Below are 20,629 nucleotides of genomic sequence, written 5' to 3'. Positions count from 1 at the left end.
CATGCCTGTTACCTGCTCCTGGTCCTGGGCTCTCATATCTTGCATGCTCACTGCTGTCCGGTGTGTAGCTCAAATGAAGCTACAGGAGGAAACCTTCTCATGAGGACTTTTGCTGTCCTTCCCCATGCTGTGACTCCCCACTTTCACCCTCTTCTGAATGAGCATCCCACCACACTGCCTACCCAGAGGAGTGATGGAACACCAAATAATTTGGATAACTAGATGTACAAAAAAGGAAGCAGGACACAGTCCACTGGGACGAAAAAGAGACTTTTAAAGTCTACCGTAGGTGAAACAGGCTGTGTGCTGGCACCACTTTCAGTGCTCTCCAGACCACCCTCTGGATAGTCCCAACTGGTGAGCTGCTCTGAAAGGGGCTGATCCATCCCTGCCCTCCCTGCTTGGCTATGCCAGGGCTTCAGTGCAGCAGGCCACAAGCCAGATGCTTTCCACCATTATTCATGCATATCATGTGGAGCTGGTTTTGTGGCCAGGCTCTTCATCTCTTTCTCAGGAATGAATGGAGTTGCAAACAGTAGCAGTGATTTAGCAAAGTGAAGTGGTTTGGGGCAGGGAGAAGAACTCTCCTCTGTAACACTATTGTAAGCTCCTTGAGGTGGTAACTGTATCTCCTCTGTGTTTTGTATGGTCTTGGCCAAATTTAAGTGCTTTCCCTGGCACATGGATTCACCCTTGACAAGCGACTGAGACTGTGAGCCCAGTGCTGCAGGGCTGCCAAGTGCAGTGTGAAGCCTTCTTGGTGACTTTTAGAGGCAACTGAAAAATGAAAGGGAATGCCAGCATGGGCCTGAAATGCCTTCAAGAAAGAAATGGCAATAAATCCAGTGGGAAGAAATAATGATACACTAGAGGGAAGAGCTGGCAATGAGAGAGCCATTGACAGGCTTAAGGAGTGGCCAGTGTGGACCTCATGAAGTTCAATGAGGCCAAGTGCAAGGTCCTGCACCTGGGTCAGGTCAATCCCCAGTATCAGTACAGGCTGAGGATGGGTGGCTTGAGAGCAGCCCTGGGGAGAAGGACTTGGGGGTGCTGGTGAATGAAGAATTGGACATGACCCGGCAATGTGTGCTTGCAATTATATCCTGAGCTGCATCCAAAGCAGTGTGGCCGGCAGGTCAAGGGAGGGGATTCTGCCCCTCTGCTCAGCTCTGGTGAGACCCCCACCTGGAGCACTGCATCCCGCTCTGGAGTCCGCAATGTAAGAAGGACATGAACCTGTTGGAGCAGGTCCAGAGGAAGCCACGAAGGTGATCAGAGGGCTGGAGCACCTCTCCTATGGAGACAGGCTGGGAGAGTTGGCGTTGTTCAGCCTGGAGAAGAGAAGGCTCCGGAGAGACCTTACAGCAGCCTGCCAGTACCTGAAGGGGGCTTATAGGAAAGGCGGAGAGAAACTTTTTGGAAGGGCATGTAGTGACAGGACAAAGGGCAATGTTTTTGAACTGAAAGAGGATAGATTTAGATTGGACATAAGGAAGAAATTCTTTACAATGAGAGTGGTGAGACACCGGAGCAGGTTGTCCAGAGAAGCTGTGGATGCCCCATCCCTGGGAGTGTTCAAGGCCAGGCTGGACGGGGCTTTGAGCAAATTTCTCTAATGGAAGGTGTCCCTGCCCATGTCAGGGGGGTTGGAACTAGATGATCTTTAAAAGTCCCTGCCAACCCAAACCACTCTGTGATTCCATGAAAGTCACTCATTTGCGATGTTTGGGCAATGAAGCCCCTTGTGTGAGGACAGCACAGTGCTTCCCTGTCTCATGCTCCTGGTTGGGACTCTTAGGGAAAGGAAGACCTGAGGTGGGTCTTGGCTTGCTTATGAACCATGTGTAGCCCAAACTGTATCTTTTTCTGCAGGCTTAATTAGACCTTTTTACAAGCTTAATGTTTCTGGTTTTAATCCCCGGCTTGGAGCAGGATTTATGACACTGGGGACATTTCTGCCTCTGACTCTTCTGAGCTGTGTGGGTGGTAAGGAAAGACTAATGTGGGTCTTGCACGGAGCAAAAAGCTCATGTAGTTAAAGCCATGGTCAAAATTGTGGGGTGTTGAATGAGTCTCACAGCCCAGAGGGAACTGCCGCTGGCTACTGGAGGTTGTTTTGGGGTGGCTGTAGAGGGAGCCTCCTTTGGCTGCTCTTCAGGCTCCACGACTGTCCCCAGACCATCTGTGGGGTGAGCTCATGGGTTTGACTGTGCACTGGCTTCTCAGCCTGCACTGTAGGGTGACCCTGACAGTGGGGTGACAAGCTGGAGGCCTGTGGAGACTTGTCAAATCTCACCTGTCAAAATGCAAAGATGTAGCTTATGGAGATAGGTCCTGCATCTTGTACACGAGGACTCTGCATGGATCTCATCCTTTTTCTGGTTCTTCAGCTTCAAAGGAGGAAAAGGGTCCAGAGAAAAGGATGAGAAAAACTGGGGAAAAGCAGGCTGATCCTAGAAACAGGACAGGAACCCCAAATAATTTCTGCTGTTCTTCCTTTCTGTCAGCTGTTACTAGCCCACATCAAAGGCTTCCTTGGTTCAAACCATCATCTCTACCTGGATCTCTACCTGCTCTCATCTGGGATGGTTACTGACTGGCTCCTGGGGATGGGGGCTTCAGGGCTTGGCTTTGCCCCAAAACACTTACAGAGCTGCCTGCTCAAAGGCGGGCATAGAGGTACCCTGTGGCCATAGCCTCGGGGTGTCAAGCTTGCATTAGCTGTTTTGGGGTTCACCATCAATGTAATTCCCCCTTGCTGAGCCATCAAGCCTGGACCTTTCCCAGAGGAGTCCCATCTCCTTTCTCAAACCTTGTAATGTTTGAAGCATTGGATGTTGTCGTTTCTGCCCCAGTGCTCACACTCCTGCAGCTAGCTCAGAAATGCCATTGTCCTCCCATGGCCTGGTCTTGCAATGAGGATTGATGTTGCTGTGATCTTAATGTCATTTTGAGTGAGCAACTGGAAAAGATTGAAGTCTTACAAAGACACTGGACCAGGTTGGCCAGAGAAGTTGTGAATGCTTCATCATTGGAAGTGTTCAAAGTCAGTTTGCATGGGGCTTTGAGCAAACTGATCTAGTGAGAGATGTCTCTGTCCATGGAGTGCATGGGGGTGCTCTAGATGATCTTTAAAGGTCCCTTCCAACCCAAACCATTCTATGATTCTATGATTTATCACAGGGTTGGCTGTAACTTTTAGAGCCCTTTGAGTAAAGCACTGCAAGAAGACTGGGATGTTATTTTCATACCTGGATCTTTCTGTGTGTAATTATTTGAGGAGATAACTTCTCCAGCCTGTGCAAGGATTGGGAAGAGGTGTCATGCCTATGGGATGTGGAAATTGGGGGAAACCACAAAAAAACCCTCAACAGCCCTGCATGGCACGTATAATCCTATGTTTCTTACACAACGTGTACACGGAAATGCAACTGCGATGGTTTTGATTACAGGATGAAGTAATGGCTTGAACTGTGAAGAAGAAATCCATTTAGATAGCTTTGATAATAGCATTGGCAACAGCGTGCAGGAGAGGCTGAAAGCTTTTAAACAGATGGAGAAAATATTAAACATTTCAAAGGCAGTTTGTATTGTTTGCCAATAGTTCTGCTGCCTTTGCTGTTGGTGTTACAGCTTCTACAGTGATGAGCATGGCAAATGGAAGGATGCTTGTGGCCAGGGGAGGAGAGTGGCCCACGCCGCTGGGGCTGCTGAGGGAGGTCACCATCTGAGTCTTGCCAAAAATGGTACAAACTGACTGTGTCATGGTGGCTGGTCATCTGCTCTTCCACTGTATCACCATCATACATCATCACTGCCCACCAAGTGAGCGATCCCATCACCATTATTTCAGCCCTTCACACGCATGTGGCCACATGGCACTGTTGCAGCTCACTGTGATTTAATTGCTGGGGTTAATTAGAATTTAGATCCAGAAGATGGAAACTGTTGATTTCAATCATCAGGTCTAGTTCTTCATCTTTATTTACCAGCTGTTTTTCTGGAGGAACCTTTATTCTTGTTGGTTGATAACTATTATAATATACCTGCAACAGTTTTTCTTTCACAAGTCAGGAGGATTTATTAGGTAGGTACATCTTTATTTAGGCAATTAGGTAGCTTAATAGGTACTTAGGAGGTTCATAATTTTTTCCCAGGTTTTGAAAATGGTAAATGAGATCTGTGCTGGATTATTTTTTTTCCTTGAGATTAACGTTAAGCTGCATTTGAATGGAAATTCACATTCAATTGAACCAAATTAAAATAGTTTTTGAAAGTGTTTGTTTCATAATTAGAACTAAGTGTTAAAGTAGAGAAATGTGTATGGATAAATTAACAGATGATAGCTGGTCACTGTGTATTTAAAACCAATGGAACCCCTGTATTTATGTTTGTATATTGGAAGAAGACACGTGCTTTTCTATTTTTCAATTTCTGATCACTTTTTTAACCTTGAATATCATAGTCAGTGAGCTGAATTATTTGAATAATCCAAATCAGGTTCTTTAAATAAATCAAGTCTTAAAATAGAAAGAGTTTATTTGAGATTCGACCTTTTATTTTTTTAAGAAGAAAGCAATAATGTTGATATAAATTCCGTAAACCAAATATTTTAGTGGAGTTACTTGCTTTTTTTCTGCTGATTTGGTGTCCTCAGGCAGCTGGTGGGTGGGGATAGACATGTTATGGGAGATTGGAGCAGCTTCCAAGGGAAACTGGTGCAGCAACTCGGGGGATCGCTGATAAGTTTGAGGAGCACTTTTAAGCCTAAATCGTGTGTTTTGTTATGCTGCATGCTAGGGAACAAGGATAGTGTGGGTTTGGGTTTTTTTTTTTAATGTTTCTCCCAAATGAGGATTTTGCATTGCCATCTGGGAGGCTTGGAGTGGATGAGGTCCCTCCTGCCTCGCCACTCCCTGTTGCTGTCCAAAACCGTTGCCCGGGTTATGATCCTCTCTTTCCTCGGGAATCAAATGCCAGCATGCAAATATGATTTCTTACTATGTAAGGATTACTTAAAAAAAAAAAAAAAAAAAAAAAAAGCTAAGCCTAAAGAAGATATCTAGTAGTAAAAGAAAACCATCCTTTAAGAGCCATTTGTATTGCCGTCAGCGCCAAGAAATCCTCTCCGTTTCAGCTGGCTGAAATGCCATTGGGATGCTCTTGCTCTGCTCTCAGTTTTGTGTTTAATTTATATACATCAGATACTGTAGATGCATTTATGGAGGTGTTTGTGTGGGTTTTTTGGATCAGATGGTCTGTGCGTTGAGTGCACACTCGTGTGCGCAGTACGGCAGTGTAGTATCTGAGCATCTCCTACAGGTGTTGCTGCATGCTCAGGTGAGTCATCCTTGTTGCTAAGGAGAGACCTTCCATGTTGGCTTGGAAATCTCCCTTTTATTGTTTTTGCTTTTCATAGATCAATTTAAGAGGGATTGCATTTTGGTAGTGTCACTTGCTGGCTCCTGGCTGAAGTTTCAGTGGTCTTCTTCCATTCTGAGCAGCTTCGCTGTGTTTGGAGGCACGGAAGGCACGTTGAGCTAGACGTCAGCTGACTGTTGACTCCACATTGTCTTGCTGAGCCTTTTTCTCCCTCTTGGTCCAGTTTTTGCTTTGAGTTTACCAGTCTCCTGGAAGAAACATTTCCATTTCCCAAGTGATGAGAAGCTGGTCTTGGAGAAAAGGCTAGAGGAAAGACCCAGCATTTCTAGTTCCCAAGTGATGAGAAATCAGTCAAGCAGAGAAGTCTGGAGGAAATTTTCTATCAGAAACGGTGTGGCCAGGAGGACCAGGGCAATGACTGTCCCCCTGTACTTCGCACTAGTGAGGCCAAACCTCGAATCCTGGTTTCAGTTTTGGGCCCCTCACTGCAAAAAAATATTGAGATGCTGGAGCTTGTCCAGAGATAGGCAGTGGGGCTGGGGAAGGGGCTGGAGCACAAGTCTGATCAAGAGTGGCTGAGGGAACTGGCGATGTTTAGCCTGGAGAAAAGGAGGCTCAGAGGACACCCTCTCTCTCTCTACAACTGCCTGACAGGAGGTTGTAGGCAGGTGGGGTTGGTCTCCTCTCCCATGTAACAAGCAATAGGACAAGAGGAAATGGCCTCAAGTTGCGCCAGGGGAGGTTTAGATTGGATATGAGAAAAAATTTCTTCCCAGATGGAAAGGGTGGCCAAGCATTGGAACAGGCTGCCCAGGGAAGAGGTTTAGTGACCATCCTTGAAGATATTTAGAAGACATGTAGATGTGGTGCTTAGGGACATGGTTTAGTGGGTGACTGTGCAGTGCTGGGTTAATGGTTGGACTTAATGATCGTAAAGGTCTTTTCCTACCTAAATGATTCAATGAAGGACACAGCAGCTTGATGTTTAATCATGGGAGAATAAGAAAAGTTAGACTTGGTCAACCTGAGCATCTATGAAGCACCAGACTCAGGCAAGCTTGCTACTGTGTCAAGGGATGCAGAGGAAGACCCCAGACCCCAACCTGCAGAGTGTTTTATTAGCCCAGGTCCTCCCTCTGTAACATTTTTAGCACAAGACTTTGATCTTCCCGTCACGCTTGGCCCTGGTATTGGTGTTGGACCTCCAACAGCTACGACACTGTTTTTAAACATTTTTATAGCATTCCTCTTCCCCCTTTTCATTAAAAATTTTTCTTCCCCTGTCCACCCCGGGGGTGGGGGAAAGACAACCCTCAACCTTGTGTAGTCAAGGTTATGGCGATAAATTCTGTAGCATTGTCACTTCTATTCGGAGTAAATTGGCTGGCCGCTTTCGGGCTGAAGGGAAGATAATTTGCTGTAGTATTTCAAATGGATTAGAAATGGATTTGAAGGGAAAGTTCATGCCTCCCATTACAAAGGCTAGAAAGAAGACTATCTTAAGGCACTGTTCACACTCTGGCCTTCATTATCCACGCTTAATACCTTTCCTATTTTCCAGCGTTAATGAAATTTCCTGCCGGAGCGGGCCTTCTGGACGGACAGGAGGACTCTTTAGATCCGCAGGCTTGTGCAGCAGAAAGGGAATTACAAGCCCCTGATGTCGAGGGGCCGGCGTATTCTTCAGGTCCTTGGCCTGGCTATTATCTCATTAATTTTATCCTCTTTTTTTCAATACAGTTCATTTCCAAAGGCCGTCCTTTCCATTAGGGTAACAATTCAACAGAGAGCTGTGACACCGCTGCCAATGAAAAGCGACTGGGCGTTTGGCGCAGCTCCATGCCCTCTGTTACAGCCATCCTTCCCCTCGCCCTCCTTGCTGGTGGCTTTTCCCGGCCAATGCCGGGTTACAAGTCACTGAGAGGGAGGAGGACGCACAGTGGGTGTGTTGGGGCTACGCAACCACTTGGGAACAACAGCTTGGCTTAAGAGGAAAACAGAGGTTTCCTACGAATGAAGTTCCCCCCTCCTGCTCTTCTTTATGAGCTCAGGTTCCACTGTGATTTTTTGATATAAAACATGTTTTACCTTCAATTTTAAATCTCTTACAGCTCCTATAGTATACATAAATTTAATAAATAAAGTAATAAATAATACTCTATAAATAACAGATGTGGGCAAAGCTCAACCCAATGCATGTGTTCAGCTGCCAAAATCCCCCCGCGAAGCATCACCAGCATTTCCCGGTGCGCAGCATCTCCTCTCCTGTTGTGTTTGCATCGGGACTCCCCACAATGGTGTGAACATGTGTGGGCAGGGGGTCCTACCAGCCCCTGTCTGCATCCCCTGGGCTTACTGCTCTGCAAAATTGCACCTCCAGTTTCTGGGGGGTGAAGGGCAGAGGAGGAGACCTCTGGAGTTAAAGGGGAATAAATACAAATAGAAATAGCAAAGTGCCCTGGGAAGGTGTTTAAGGTGGGTTGTTGGGGTTCTTCCCACCCCGCAGTGGGGATAACCCCCATTGACTTTTTAGGTAGGAGAGTTTCCAGGTGAGGAGCTGGGCTGGTTGTAGAGCCTTCGTGGAGGCTAAGGGGTGCTGAGGACATCCCTACTTGGACACTTCCACCACCTGGAATATGGAAATAGAGATGGTCAGGACTCCAGTGAGCTCAAATTGAGTCCCTAGATGAGACTTCAGTCCAGTAGCACTTGGGCCTGAGCAGATGTTCTGCAGAAGCTTTGCTTGGAGGCCACCTAAGATGGTCATTTTTCTCTCTCAAAAATGCAATGACTACAAATTGGAGGAGGTTCAACCCCACTCTTTTTGCAGGTGTGATCCTTTTCAGTGCTTTGTGCCATAATTCTTGAAAAATCCCAGTGGGAACATCCCTAACGGGAGACGTGACACCAGTAGTTCCTTGTATTTGGGGCCTGACCATCCCTAAGGACTGCCAGGAAGGAGAGTGTGCTGCTGTGCACATCGCTGCTCTGTTCCTTTTATACCGGCTTTTTCTTTTTAATACTGCTTTATAAAAGTATAAAATGTTTTATAATCTGCAGCTGTTGCTATTTGCTCGGCAGCTGCTACCTGCTTGCTCTCTACTCACATACCAGGGGTCAGATGCCACTGGGTAATAACTCTTGATAAATGGTGACTTTCGAACAAGGAGCGCCAGAGTGTGCAACCACTTCAGTGGGTTGAGTGAGTGCAGCAAAGCAAGAAAATAAATATCCTGAGGATCTGGGTGATTCAACCAGCCAGGCTCTTAAACTGGTGCGTAAACCAGTGCTGTTTAGGCTCAGCCAGCATGAGTAGCGCCTGGGGCTGTGCACGATGTTGATGTTACAGACATCATGTAACATGTTCGTTCCCCCCCCCCTCCCCCCTTTTTTTTTTTTTTAAAAAAAAGTCCACTGATGATTTTCCAAGAAAGTGCACTGCGGGTAGGAGCAGTTCTCTGAAGCAGAAACCCCTGCTCAGGAAGGTGTGCCCATGCCTGGAGAAATGGGGTGGATTTGGGGTGTGTGAAGCCCAGGCTGGGGCTGGATATGCAAGGAGAACTGAAATCCAGGCAGCAGCAGGAAAAGATGCTTCTCTGGAGCGTGTTGTTGGTGTAGCTTTGGTGCGCCGTGGTTTTTAGGATTGGGATATCTCGAGAGATGAGACCTGGATAGCATTTCTCATATATGTGTGTGTATGTCTATACAATAATATAATCTATATTATTAGGTATATATAAAATCTTACTTTCTATATACATTGATATATTAACTATACATGATATCTATAGATATATAGATTCATATATAGGTACCGAGATGTCAATATAGACATATGATAGAGACACAGATATATGTCCATATAGATACCTCTAGAGGATATATATTTCAATCTATATCAAATAAATTTTTATATAGATTATATATTAACTATACAATATGTATAGAGAGATCTATAGATGTAATCTCTCTATAAATATATAGATATATTGTATATAGTTTTATAAATAACTTAGATATATGTCTATATATCGGTATAGTTTATGTATGTCTATAATTTTATATAATTTATAGATACATAAGGTATATGTCTATCAACACAGGCTATAGATAGTTTTCTATAAATATTTTTATATATAGTATATATTTATAGATGTAGATACAGATATAGTGTGTATATATAGATATTTATAGATATCTATAGAGTATATATCTATAGATCTCTCTATAGATATCTCTATGTCTATTGTTACATATATATTTATGTATGTGTGAGCATATATACACACACACAATGCTATGTCTCTGTCAAATGCAGAGGAGACAGAAGGGCTTTGCTTGGAAACTTTGTGTTTAGGGCAGGAACAAGTTTTTGCTGCCGGTGGAGCTGGGGCTTTGGACACCCTCCCCTCCATGCCCTGGCTGTGTGGCTGAGCCTGGGTCTTCTTCCCTCCCCTCTGACAGACTGGAAGAAAACATTAAATATGTATTATATGTAAAAGAATATATCTATTATCTCCAGATAGTCCTGAATATATATAATTCAATAGCTATTCAATATATCTATTCAATAATATCTGAATAATATAAAATACTTTAAATGGCAGTAGTAGCTGGGCCTTGTATCTCTATCAATTATCTCTAGATATTATTGAATATATATTGAATATCTCTAGGTATTATTGAATATATATAAATCCATATATGTATTCAGTGTATATATTTAATCATATCTAGAGATAATTGATAGGTAATAATATAGAGATTTATGTCGAAAGGTATCTCTGTATATTATTATATATAATGTATAGAGAATATATTTCAATACATATTCAGTATGTATATTCAATACTATGTATATTTATATATATATATACATGTTTGTATATATGTCTATATATATTATCAAGAGATAATATATAGAGTATTCCACTACATCTATAGGTTTATATGTATAATTATATATTTATTATACAATATATATTTATAATATTTATGTGTGCATGCACACACACACACACACACACACACACATATATATGAAGTTATATCCAGGCCTCATATTTCAGCTTTTGGTAATGTTTTCTACATGTTCTGCTGTGTTTTCTGTGTTGAAATCAAAGCAAATGCATCTCTGGTCACTAGCTGTTCCCCTGATGCTGCATGTATTGGGGGATTATAGATGCAGCCAGCTCTCTCTCAGCAAGTGCTCCATCCCTGACTGTAATTCTGACTGTCCATTGCAATCAGCAGCTCTGGCTGTTTCTGTCCCACAGACCTGGAAGCTTTCAGAAGGCTTTTTTCCAGCTGTGTTTTCTGAAGACTTTACAGAACTTCCTTGAAGGGACTGATGCTTACAGCTCAGTGCCAGGCAAAACAGGAGCCCAAAAGCCAGCAGCACTGCAGTCGCCATGTATGGTGGCATGGAGCATCCTGGTGACCTCCCAGAGCTGTATCACCAGGAGGAAGAGGAGGAGGAGAGCTGAAGCTGAGCTGAGTTGTCTTGTCACAGCTGTGGCGGTGCTTTGCTATATTATGACACCTTTATTAGATTTACCAAATGGCTTGGGTTGGAAGGTACATTCAAAGGCCATCTAGTCCAACCCCCCTGCCATGGGCAGGGACATCTTCCACTAGAGCAGGTTGCCCAGAGCCCCATCCAGCCTGGCCTTGAATGTTTTCAGGGGTGGGGCATCCACAGCTGCTCTGGGCAACCTGCTCCAGTGTCTCACTACCCTCAGTGTAAAAAATGTCTTCCTTAAATCTAGTATGAATCTACCCTGTTTTAGTTAAAACCATTCCCCCTTGTCCTATTGTTACAGACCCTAATAAAAAGTCTGTCCCCATCTTTCTTATAAGCCCTCTTTATATATTGAAAATCCACTATGAGGTCTCCCCGCAGCCTCCTCTGCTCCGGGCTGAGCCCCCCCAGCTCTCCCAGCCTTTCTCCGCAGCAGAGGGCTTCCAGCCCTCGGACCAGCTCCGTGGCCCTCCCCCGGCCCCGCTCCAGCAGGTCCCTGCCTGGCTTGTGCTGGGGACCCCCGAGCTGGGCGCAGTGCTCCATGGGGGTCTCCCCAGAGCGGAGCAGAGGGGCAGAATCCCCTCCCTCACCCTGCTGGTCATTAGGTACTTGATATCATTTTTATTGGATGCATTAGAGACCATTCTCCATGTCCTGCAGCCAGTGCTGGCTGCAACCTTGGACTTGCAAAGGTTTGCTGGGTGGTCCATGTGTGGCCCTCATGTCCTTCCTGCCATTGGTACCTTTACACAACAATGCCACCGCTACGGCTCATTGCAAGTAACCTGGTTTTGTAAAAATTAAGACATGATGCTCCTCTCTGGAGCAGTTTCATGAGGACCAAGCCCTGGGGAACCTGGAAGCAGGGCAGCAGCTTCTTTATGCAATCCCCATCCTCTCCACAAAAATCAGGCAGCAATTCTCCAAGCTCGGTAGCCAGTGGCAACAGCCCGATGAAATGAATAGGCTGTCACGCTAAGCATTAAGAAATGTAACTATTACATTTTACAGTTCTCTTTTTCTTTGCAGCACATGTTCATTTAAAGGTAATGCTCTCCGGGGTTTGCATTCTGCTGATAGGATAGCGGGATCTTAATTTACAGATATTCTCCAGTAATGCGCGGTTTATATACGTTCTGCTAATAGCATTATGAGCATAGTTTGGACTAATACAAAATTAGAGCTCTAATTTGCATAAACAAATTACTGTTTGGATTAGTGCTAAATGAGGAAGACGACTGATATTTGAGGAGATTTGATTTGGCTGCAACGGCTCTGTTTGTATAACAGCATATGTACAAAAATGAGCTGGGTAGCTCCGCATGGGCTGGGAGGGAGTTGGGATGATGCAGAAGATACTGGGTCATGAACTGGAAGGTTTTTTGGTGGCACATGAGCCCCCCTGAGACATATTTGTCCCTAGGGTGTCACTTCAGAGCTTACTGATTGTTCAGAATAATCTTACGAGCAACACTAACTGGATTGCAGCTCATGACCGATCGCCATCCCGCTACCTCGCTACAGGGTTTGTGGATGTGGGGGAGAGATGGGGGGGGGTGAAGGTCCCCAGTGCCTCCCCATCTGCTTAACCCTGCTTGGGTTCCAGCATCTGCTAAATGGTGGGTGACAGTGGTCTCGGGTGACTCGTCCCCTTCAGGGATGTAGCAAAACGCTTGCAAGAGCCAGATTTTATAGGAACATAGAATCATTTAGGTTGGATCATCACTTAGATTTAAGATCACCAGGTCCAACCATTAGCTCAGGACTGCCAAGTCCACCACTAAGCCATGTCCCTAAGCACCACATCTACATGTTTTCTGAACACTTCCAGGGATGGTGATTCCACCGCTTCCCTGGGCAGCCTGTTCCAATGCTTGATACCCTTTCAGTGAAGAAAGTCGTCCTAGCATCCAATCTAAACCTCCCCTGGCACAACTTGAGGCCATTTTCTCTTGTCCTGTTGCTTGTTACCTGGGAGAAGAGACTGAGCCCCACCTGCCTACAGCCTGCTGTCAGGCAGTTGTAGAGAGTCATAAGGTCCCCCCGAGCCTCCTTTTCTCCAGGCTAAACACTCCCAGCTCCCCCAGCCACCCCTCATCAGACTTGTGCTCCAGCCCCTTCCCCAGCCCCGTTGCCCATCTCTGGACATGCTCCAGCATCTCAATATTTTTTTGCAGTGAGGGGCCCAAAACTGAACCCAGGATTCAAGGTGTGGCCTCACCAGTGCGAAGTACAGGGTGATGATCACTGCCCTGGTCCTGCTGGCCACTGTTTCTGGTACAAGCCAGGGTGCTACTGGCCTTCTTGGCCACCTGGGCACACTGCTGGCTCCTGCCCAGCCGGCTGTCAGCCAGCACCCCCAGGGCCTTTCCCACTGGGCAGCTTCCCAGCCGCTCTGTCCCGAGCCCGTAGCGCTGGGGGGGGCTGTTGTGCCCCAGGTGCGGGACCTGGCACTGAGCCTTGTTGAACCTCGTACAACTGGCCTTGGCCCATAGGTCCAACCTGCCCAGATCCCTCTGCAGAGCCTCCTGCCCTCCAGCAGATCAACGCTCCCCCGTAACTTGCTGTCATCTGCAAACTTCCTGTAAGTGCACTTGATCCCCTCATCCAGATCATCAATAAAGATATTAAACAGGACTAGCCCCAGTACTGAGCCCTGGGGAACAATATTTTGGGGGCAAAATAGTAACATAAAAGTTATAGTACCTAATAACAATGCTACCAAAAATACCAAAGCTTGTAGAGCTCCATGAATTGGCTCAGCTCAGGGGAGATCCCACATTGCTGATTCCCTCGTGGGACCGCATCCACGTTTCTTTTTATGTTTGCTGCTGGGGCTGGAGCTGCAAGCCAAGGGTGTGAGATGAGGCATCAGCCGTGGCTGTGTGGCCTCACCTGAATACTGTGTTGGATGCACCAGGCTGCCTATTCAGAAGTACATACCAGCAGTGCGGATCAAAGCTGTGCCATTTGCGAGGCATTGGGGCCTATAGGAAACACCTGCAGAGTTTAGGGACAAACACCTTTGCTGTGTCCTAGCAGGCTGCGGTTGGGCGTGGAGTTGACCTTCAACACGTGGTCCCTTCTGCAGCACTGCTGTGGGTGAGCTGAGAGAAATAAAAGGCTTTTTGTTGCATGGGGGAGGGAGTAGCAGGAGGACAGTCCTTGAAGTTGTGGGGTTTTTTGGTGTAAATCACAGGGGATCAGAGCATCTCCTCTGTCTACAGCAAGAGCATCCCTGGTTCCTTGCTGCATCACCTCCATCCTCAGATAGCTGAGGGTTTGCTCACGAAGCAGCAGCTCCTTGCAATATCATCCATAGTTTGGGCTTACCTTGGCTTATGTTTTCTTGTAGATCCCCGCTACTGAACCAAACACGCCTGTCACCTCAAGGCGGCAAGTCCCAGCACGTGCAACAGAGATGGAGGAGCAAAGGCTATTGCTGCATTGGTGGGGTGATGTACCGAGTATCGGCAAATAAACTCTCCAAGACTTCCAGCACCCCTGGCCGGGGCAGAGACCTGAGCACCAAGAGCCCTGGCAGAGCAGGTGAGCAGCAAGAATTTGTCCCCATCTGCGTCCAAAATCCATTGAAGTCCCAGCTTCAGCGTTCCAAGTACTACAACCAGAATTAACCGCCACCCACAGGGACTTTTAAATGCTTATTCCCAGCCCATGTGTTGCAACTCATCCTCTGGCCTTGCAGGAGCCCAGATGCAAAGGTGATGGATATCCCATCGGTGCCAAAGTGCATCCCCCAGCTCTTCTTGCTTTACAAAAGCACTGAAGCTTTTAGATGAAATGAAAGATTTAAGAAAGTGGAGGCTTTTCTTCACTCAGGCTTAGTTTAAGCTTGTAGAGATGCACCATTAAACTTGTTTCTTTTTTTAACTTGAGCAAAATCTTGGGCGGCTTCAGGTGCCACCACAAGATTAAACCTATTTGAGATGCTTATCAAATTACATTCAATATTGACCTAAGAAAATCTGGGAGGATCATTCTGCAGATAACTGTGAAACAGGCATTTTGACACAGTTACCGGCTTTACATTTAGCTTCAATTAAATTTGTGGTTTAGCTCCTCCTGTACTTGATGCCTCAAGTGTGGCTCTTGGGAAAGACCAGTTTTTTAACTGTGCTCAAAGTATTTTTTTTTTAAATTTCTACTTGGGGTCAAATATTTTTGCTCCATAACTACTTTATTGACAAATTTTGGGGACAGTTAAACTGGGAAAGGCAAAGCCAATGGCTTTGTGCTATTGTTTTTCTTTGCTGGAAGGACGAAGTGTGCAGAGATGAGTATGTTCGTGGATGATGCTATAAAGGAGGCAATTTAATGCCAAAGTCATTTTATGTACGGTGGGAAAGTGGATGAAGAGAGGCAATAAATAGTGCAGTGTCGTTGAGAGGTGCAGCCTCTGAAACCACCTGCACCCCAATTGATGTGAGTGTTATGGGGCGTCCTGGGGAGGTTTAAACCCACAAAGAACAGGATTAGGGAGGGAAGGAGCTTTCTGCAGACACAAAAATCCCATCAGCAGGAGAGCTGAGCAGCTCTGGGAAGTTTGAAAAGCATGAGGAAAATTAGGAGCAAACAGCAATATCTCAATAAAGAGTAAATAACTCCCCCCTGACGCTTGCACACAGCCGGAAAGTGGAGAGGGAAACGAGAGGCAGCCAGAAGAGGGACGGCCAGTGATGATAAATCCTTACTGCACATCATTGCTGGCAGGGAGGAGGGCAGAGATTTAGCTTAAACCGCGGATTAGCTGCCCTGGCCACCCAGGGATGGGAAACGAAGACGCCTGCAGATGATGGCAGAGATGAAGATGCTGCGGTGTCCAAAGGGGCGCGGAGCCGATGGAACATTACTTTCAGGTAATCTCCCTTCTGAGAGCATTAAAGGGATGCTTGGCAGCGGTTTGAGGACAGTTTGCGGGTGTTTTTGCAACTCAGCTCTGCTCAGGACAGATTTTTGGTGGCTGACTGGCCTGTGACATCCTCCTTGTTGCTGGCTCTGCAAATAAGTATGTGCACACTCATGAGCTTGCGTCCATATGGTTTGTTCTGGAGTCTGCAATCCTACCTGCGAGCTGTTACATCCTTGGCTTTGGTGCTGCATCTGGAGGAGGATGGGCAAGGATCAGCCTTTAGAGGCATGGAAAAAAAGGCAATGAAGTGAGCTCAGGGGTTTGTAAACCAAGCAAATCCTGATGTCAGCGATGTCAAGACCTTTGCTAATGGCAGTGGGATTTTCCGAAGTCACTGCAGTCAGCTGCACAAAACCAACTCATGGGTGGTTCTGCCATAAGCACCATCCCCACATGTTGAAGGTGTCACCGAAGGCAGCAAACATCTTGCTGGAGTGCAAGAAAAGGATTGAAACCTAACAAGAAAGCGAGTCCAGAGGAGGGCCACAAGGATGATCAGAGGGCTGGAGCACCTCTCCTATGAAGACAGGCTGAGAGAGTTGGGGTTGTTCAGCCTGGAAAAGAGAAGGCTCCGGGGAGACCTTACAGCAGCCTGCCAGTACCTAAAGGGAGCTTATAAAAAAGAGGGAGAGACTTCTTAGAAGGGCCTGTAATGATAGGGCAAGGGGGAATGGTTTTAAACTAAAAGAGGGGGAATTCAGACTAGATATTAGGACATTCTTTGCTGTGAGGATGGTGAGACACTGGAGCAGGCTGCCCAGAGAAGCTGTGGATGCCCCATCCCTGGAAGTGTTCAAGGTCAGGTTGGACAGGGCTTTGAGCAACCTGGCCTAGTGGAAGGTGCCCTTGCCTGTGGCAGGGGGATTGAAACTAGATGATCTTTGAATGTACCTTCCAACCAAAACCATTCTATGATTCTACAAGTCTTATGAAACCTCCAAGACATGGGCAGGGAAGATACTAGATCTGGTTTTTGGGCCAGATTTTGGGACAGACTTGGACCACTGGGAAGGGTCCAGGAGAGAAGTGATGGCTGGAAGGACTGGAAAGGTGGAGGACCTGGGTCTGTGCCATCTGAAGAGGTTGTGATGGAGGGGCTGCAGGTGCCCAAGTTCATGAAGAGCTGCCAAGCAAAGGGGAAGGATGTCTTGTCCATGACAGCCAAAAAACCAAAGGGTTTAAACTTTTTCAGGAAGGGTGCAGGGAGAGCTTTCAAAGGATGAGGATTATGAAGTGCTGGATTAAGTTGGCTGTGTTGACTCTGAAATTTCCATTATTGGGATTTTTTAAAGAACAGTTCGGCGAGGATACAGTTGGAATAGGACCTGCCTTGCAGCAAGGAGGTGGACTTGACTCAAGCTGCTGCCTAATTTGTAGTCAACACATTGGTGACTTTAATTTGGGTGCTAGGAGATAGTGGGAGGACTTGACTGTCCACCTTTGTGCTTAAATCACTATTTCTGCTGCTGTTTGGAGCACCGAGACAGCCTTTCCCAAGCCCAAATATTGCACATTCCATATTTAAAATGCTTTCCAGGCTATTGGTTTTTTTCATTTATCTAAGTGCAAGAAAGTCTCTAAATTTGTCTGGTCACTGGGAAAGAGCAAAGTCACGCACAGGCAACTCAGCAAAGGCTGATGGATTCAGCCTGTCCATGTATATCCACCGCTGGGCTGGGACCAAGCAGAGAAACACTAGCTCAGAGTGCAATTTCTGGAAGAGCAGTTGAGCCAGTGGTATGACAGGAGGTTTTTTGCAAATTCAGGCATCAGCATTGCTCTTGGGGTTTTGCTGGGGGGCATTTGGGGTATGGGGAGAGCCCTGGGGCTCAAGCCTTGCAAGGAAACTGTGATGTTTTTCAAGGGATTTAGTTTGCGGAGGTGACCTAAAGCAGCTTTAAGAAACAAAGGATCAGTAACAGGCACAGGATGAGTGTGCACCAGCAAGCACTGGGTACTTTTATGGATGCTTTTCCTCCTTTTTGATCTCAGTTTTAAAATGATACTTTCATGGAGATGTGCAGTTGCCTCAAGGTTAGCAGGTCAGACCTCCTGGCTGGTGGTGAGAAGGCAGCTGCTCCCCATTGTGGTTTTATCAGGGGTGACGGGGCACGGAGCAGATGTGATATCCCCACATCTTTTCTTCCCCACTGGTACCACGTCCTTTAGCAAGGTCTTGTTTAGAGAAACAGGTTTAATTAGTTCCATTTTGGGACAGAAGGTCCCTTCCAGGGTTATTTTCTATAAAATAGAAACCCATCTCATTAGTTGTTTTTTTTTAAGATACTTCTTCTTTTGCTGTAGTCTCCTTCCCCCTGCCATGCAGCACATTGGGTTTGTAACTATAAAGCCCTAGTTAACTGGTATGTGTCAGTATTTTCATGTCATCTTTCAGCTCTTGATACGATTCATCCTCCTTTGCAAGGATGGATTCAACAGATACTGATGTCTCTTGCTTTACAATAACTGGGGCTGGCAGGGCAGAAGATTTGTGTGTGCTATTGGGTATGAGCCTTCACATGTTTACTCAATGCTCTGTGTTTTCAACACTTGACAGAGTTTATTTAAAAGATGAAAAAAACAGCTTTTGCTTTCCCTTCCAGTGCCAGACGCTGTGTGTTTGGGGTAGCAGAGAGATGGGAAACACTCCTGACAGTTTAATAGCTTGGAGTTTACTTACAGTGGGTTATAATTCTGTTGTTTGCCTGAATTTATTGGGTTGGTATTTTGTCTCTTCGTGGCCCAACTACAATAAGAAACATGATGCTAGTCGCTGCAACTGATCCATCTGCACTGTCATACCATCCCCACCAGCTGATTTACTGATGGATGCTGGTGGTGAGCTAAAATTTTGTCCTGTGGATGCACTTCCTGCAGCCCTGTGCTGTATTGGGGTCAATCCTGGGGCTACCAGGAGCAATAAAGCAACTCATCCATCTCCCGGAGCAAGGGGAAGAGTAGGGGTTTTGCCATGGTTCGTCTGCAACCTGCTTTATTACTGGTGGCATGGCATGGGGGACACCTGGCTTGGGGGCAAAGAAAGCGTCATTGCAAACCCAGGAAAAGTTTCTGAAGGTGTTTTGAGCATAAAGAAGCTCCCCGGAATGGTTCGTGTTTTGGGGCATCGCAGTGGTCCATGCAGCTGCTGAGAACTGTGCTCTCATCACATGTGTGGGTCTGCTCCCAGAGGGCTTGCTGGAAGTTCTGAGCTTGTCTCCTGAGCACTGCGGATAAAATGTGGAAATAAAAAAAGACTTCTTGCCTTCCTAGCTGGCCAGTGAGCTCAGATGTACCTCAGTACTCAGATGTACCAGTACTCAGTGTACTCAGCTGCTTGAGCAAGAATGGAAAAGGCTCAGAAGAAGACATCTACCTGCAAACGCAGGGCTCCACCCCTGCTCCTTGCCCCTGTACAGGACAAAGATGCAGTATCAAACATGGAAAAGCTCTTTATCCCTGGGATAACTAGTATTTCTGAAACAACGTATTTTTCACTTTGCAGAATTATTAGAAAATAGGCAGCGGCATGGTGTGGAAAGTATTCGATACGTTGCAATTAATTGAGCAAGCGTAATAATTGGGTTTCTCTGCTCACAACAATCCTTTCCTTCATTTCTTTCTACAGCTGCTAAGATGTTATTCAGGTACTTGAGGAATTTCTATGAAATTAGGGAAAGAAGCAAAAGGTCCTGGCAATAAAGCATTTCACAAAGAAATTCAAAAGGGAAAATAAAAAAAAAAGCACAGCCCTGTACAAGATTGAAAGCAGCAGAAACCAAATTGAGGTTTGACATTGTCCGGAAAGCAGCCCTGACCCCAATCTAGGCACGAGCCACCGCTGCTGCAGTGAGAGGTATTGCACACCCTGGTCTGGGGCTGCCTCCAGTGGCATTTTGCTGGTGTCCAGGCTGCTTTCCATGGGCAGATCTTCACCTGCATGACTTTCTCATCCTCTGCTGAGGTTTTACCTCCTGGGAAGCCTGCAGGAGCCCCAGTGGGACAGAAGGCTGGTGGCTTTGGGGACACTGTAGTGTGCCTGGGCTTCACCTGCTGGGGGAATGCTCACGGGTGGCAGCCAGCCCCTCAAGCGGTGTGATTTTATTTATTGGTAGTTTTCAGTTTTTCTCTACAACGGTAGGATCCAGAAGTCTTGGAGACAGCCATGGTTGCTGAGCTCTTAAAGGTGGGGGTTTAAGAGGAACCTTTAAGTTCTCCTGAGCTGCTAATGCACATCTCCCAATACAGCTGCGATCGTGGCCCTGACCACAGATGAGCAAATTATTTTGAAACACGTGTTTAAGTTCAGCCTTCCATGGCTGGGGGTCTTTCTTTGCATCTAAACCAATCCCTGTCTCCATCCTGCTGCATAACAGCCCCTCCTGCCTCAGTTTCCCCACCCTGCTGTGACAGCATCTAGTGTACAGCTGAGGAGACTGAAGATGCGAGCTCCTCTGCTGCATCACGCTGAAGATGGATAACTGATGCTCATGAACATGATTTCAGATGCAGTGGGAGAACTCCATGCTCAGTGAAAGGAGAAGGAATATAACCACGGCACAGGGAGCCAAGCACTGCAAGAAACTGCGCTCTCGGCTCCTTGTTTACCAACTAATTTTAGAAGTGCTGAGCGCCACAGAAACACACTTTTCACGTTTGCAAGGATGATAAAGTGTTCAGCTGTATAGTTGGGCTGGCTGAGGACTTGCGTAAATGATGCTTCCTCTTCTGAGCCACTCAGCTTTTTTAAAAAGGAAAGGAGGGATTTAAGATTGGAACATTTTCACCACCCATCCTCT

The 20,629-nt window shown here is 46.2% G+C and overlaps 1 protein-coding gene across 3 annotated transcripts in view; it reads left to right on the top strand.

Annotated features, from left to right (window-relative positions):
- ZC3H3 (zinc finger CCCH-type containing 3) overlaps positions 1-20,629 on the top strand; it is a 186,705-nt gene that overhangs the window by 114,070 nt on the left and 52,006 nt on the right. For all 3 annotated transcript variants that reach the window (XM_037378831.1, XM_037378832.1, XM_037378833.1), the window contains exon 5: positions 14,259-14,452. In XM_037378831.1, coding sequence (XP_037234728.1) covers positions 14,259-14,452 — 194 coding nt within the window. The remainder of the gene's footprint in view (positions 1-14,258; positions 14,453-20,629) is intronic.

This window comes from Falco rusticolus, chromosome 3 (genome assembly GCF_015220075.1).
Source record: "Falco rusticolus isolate bFalRus1 chromosome 3, bFalRus1.pri, whole genome shotgun sequence".
Taxonomy (NCBI): domain Eukaryota; kingdom Metazoa; phylum Chordata; class Aves; order Falconiformes; family Falconidae; genus Falco; species Falco rusticolus.
This window is presented reverse-complemented; position numbering and strand designations above follow the sequence as displayed.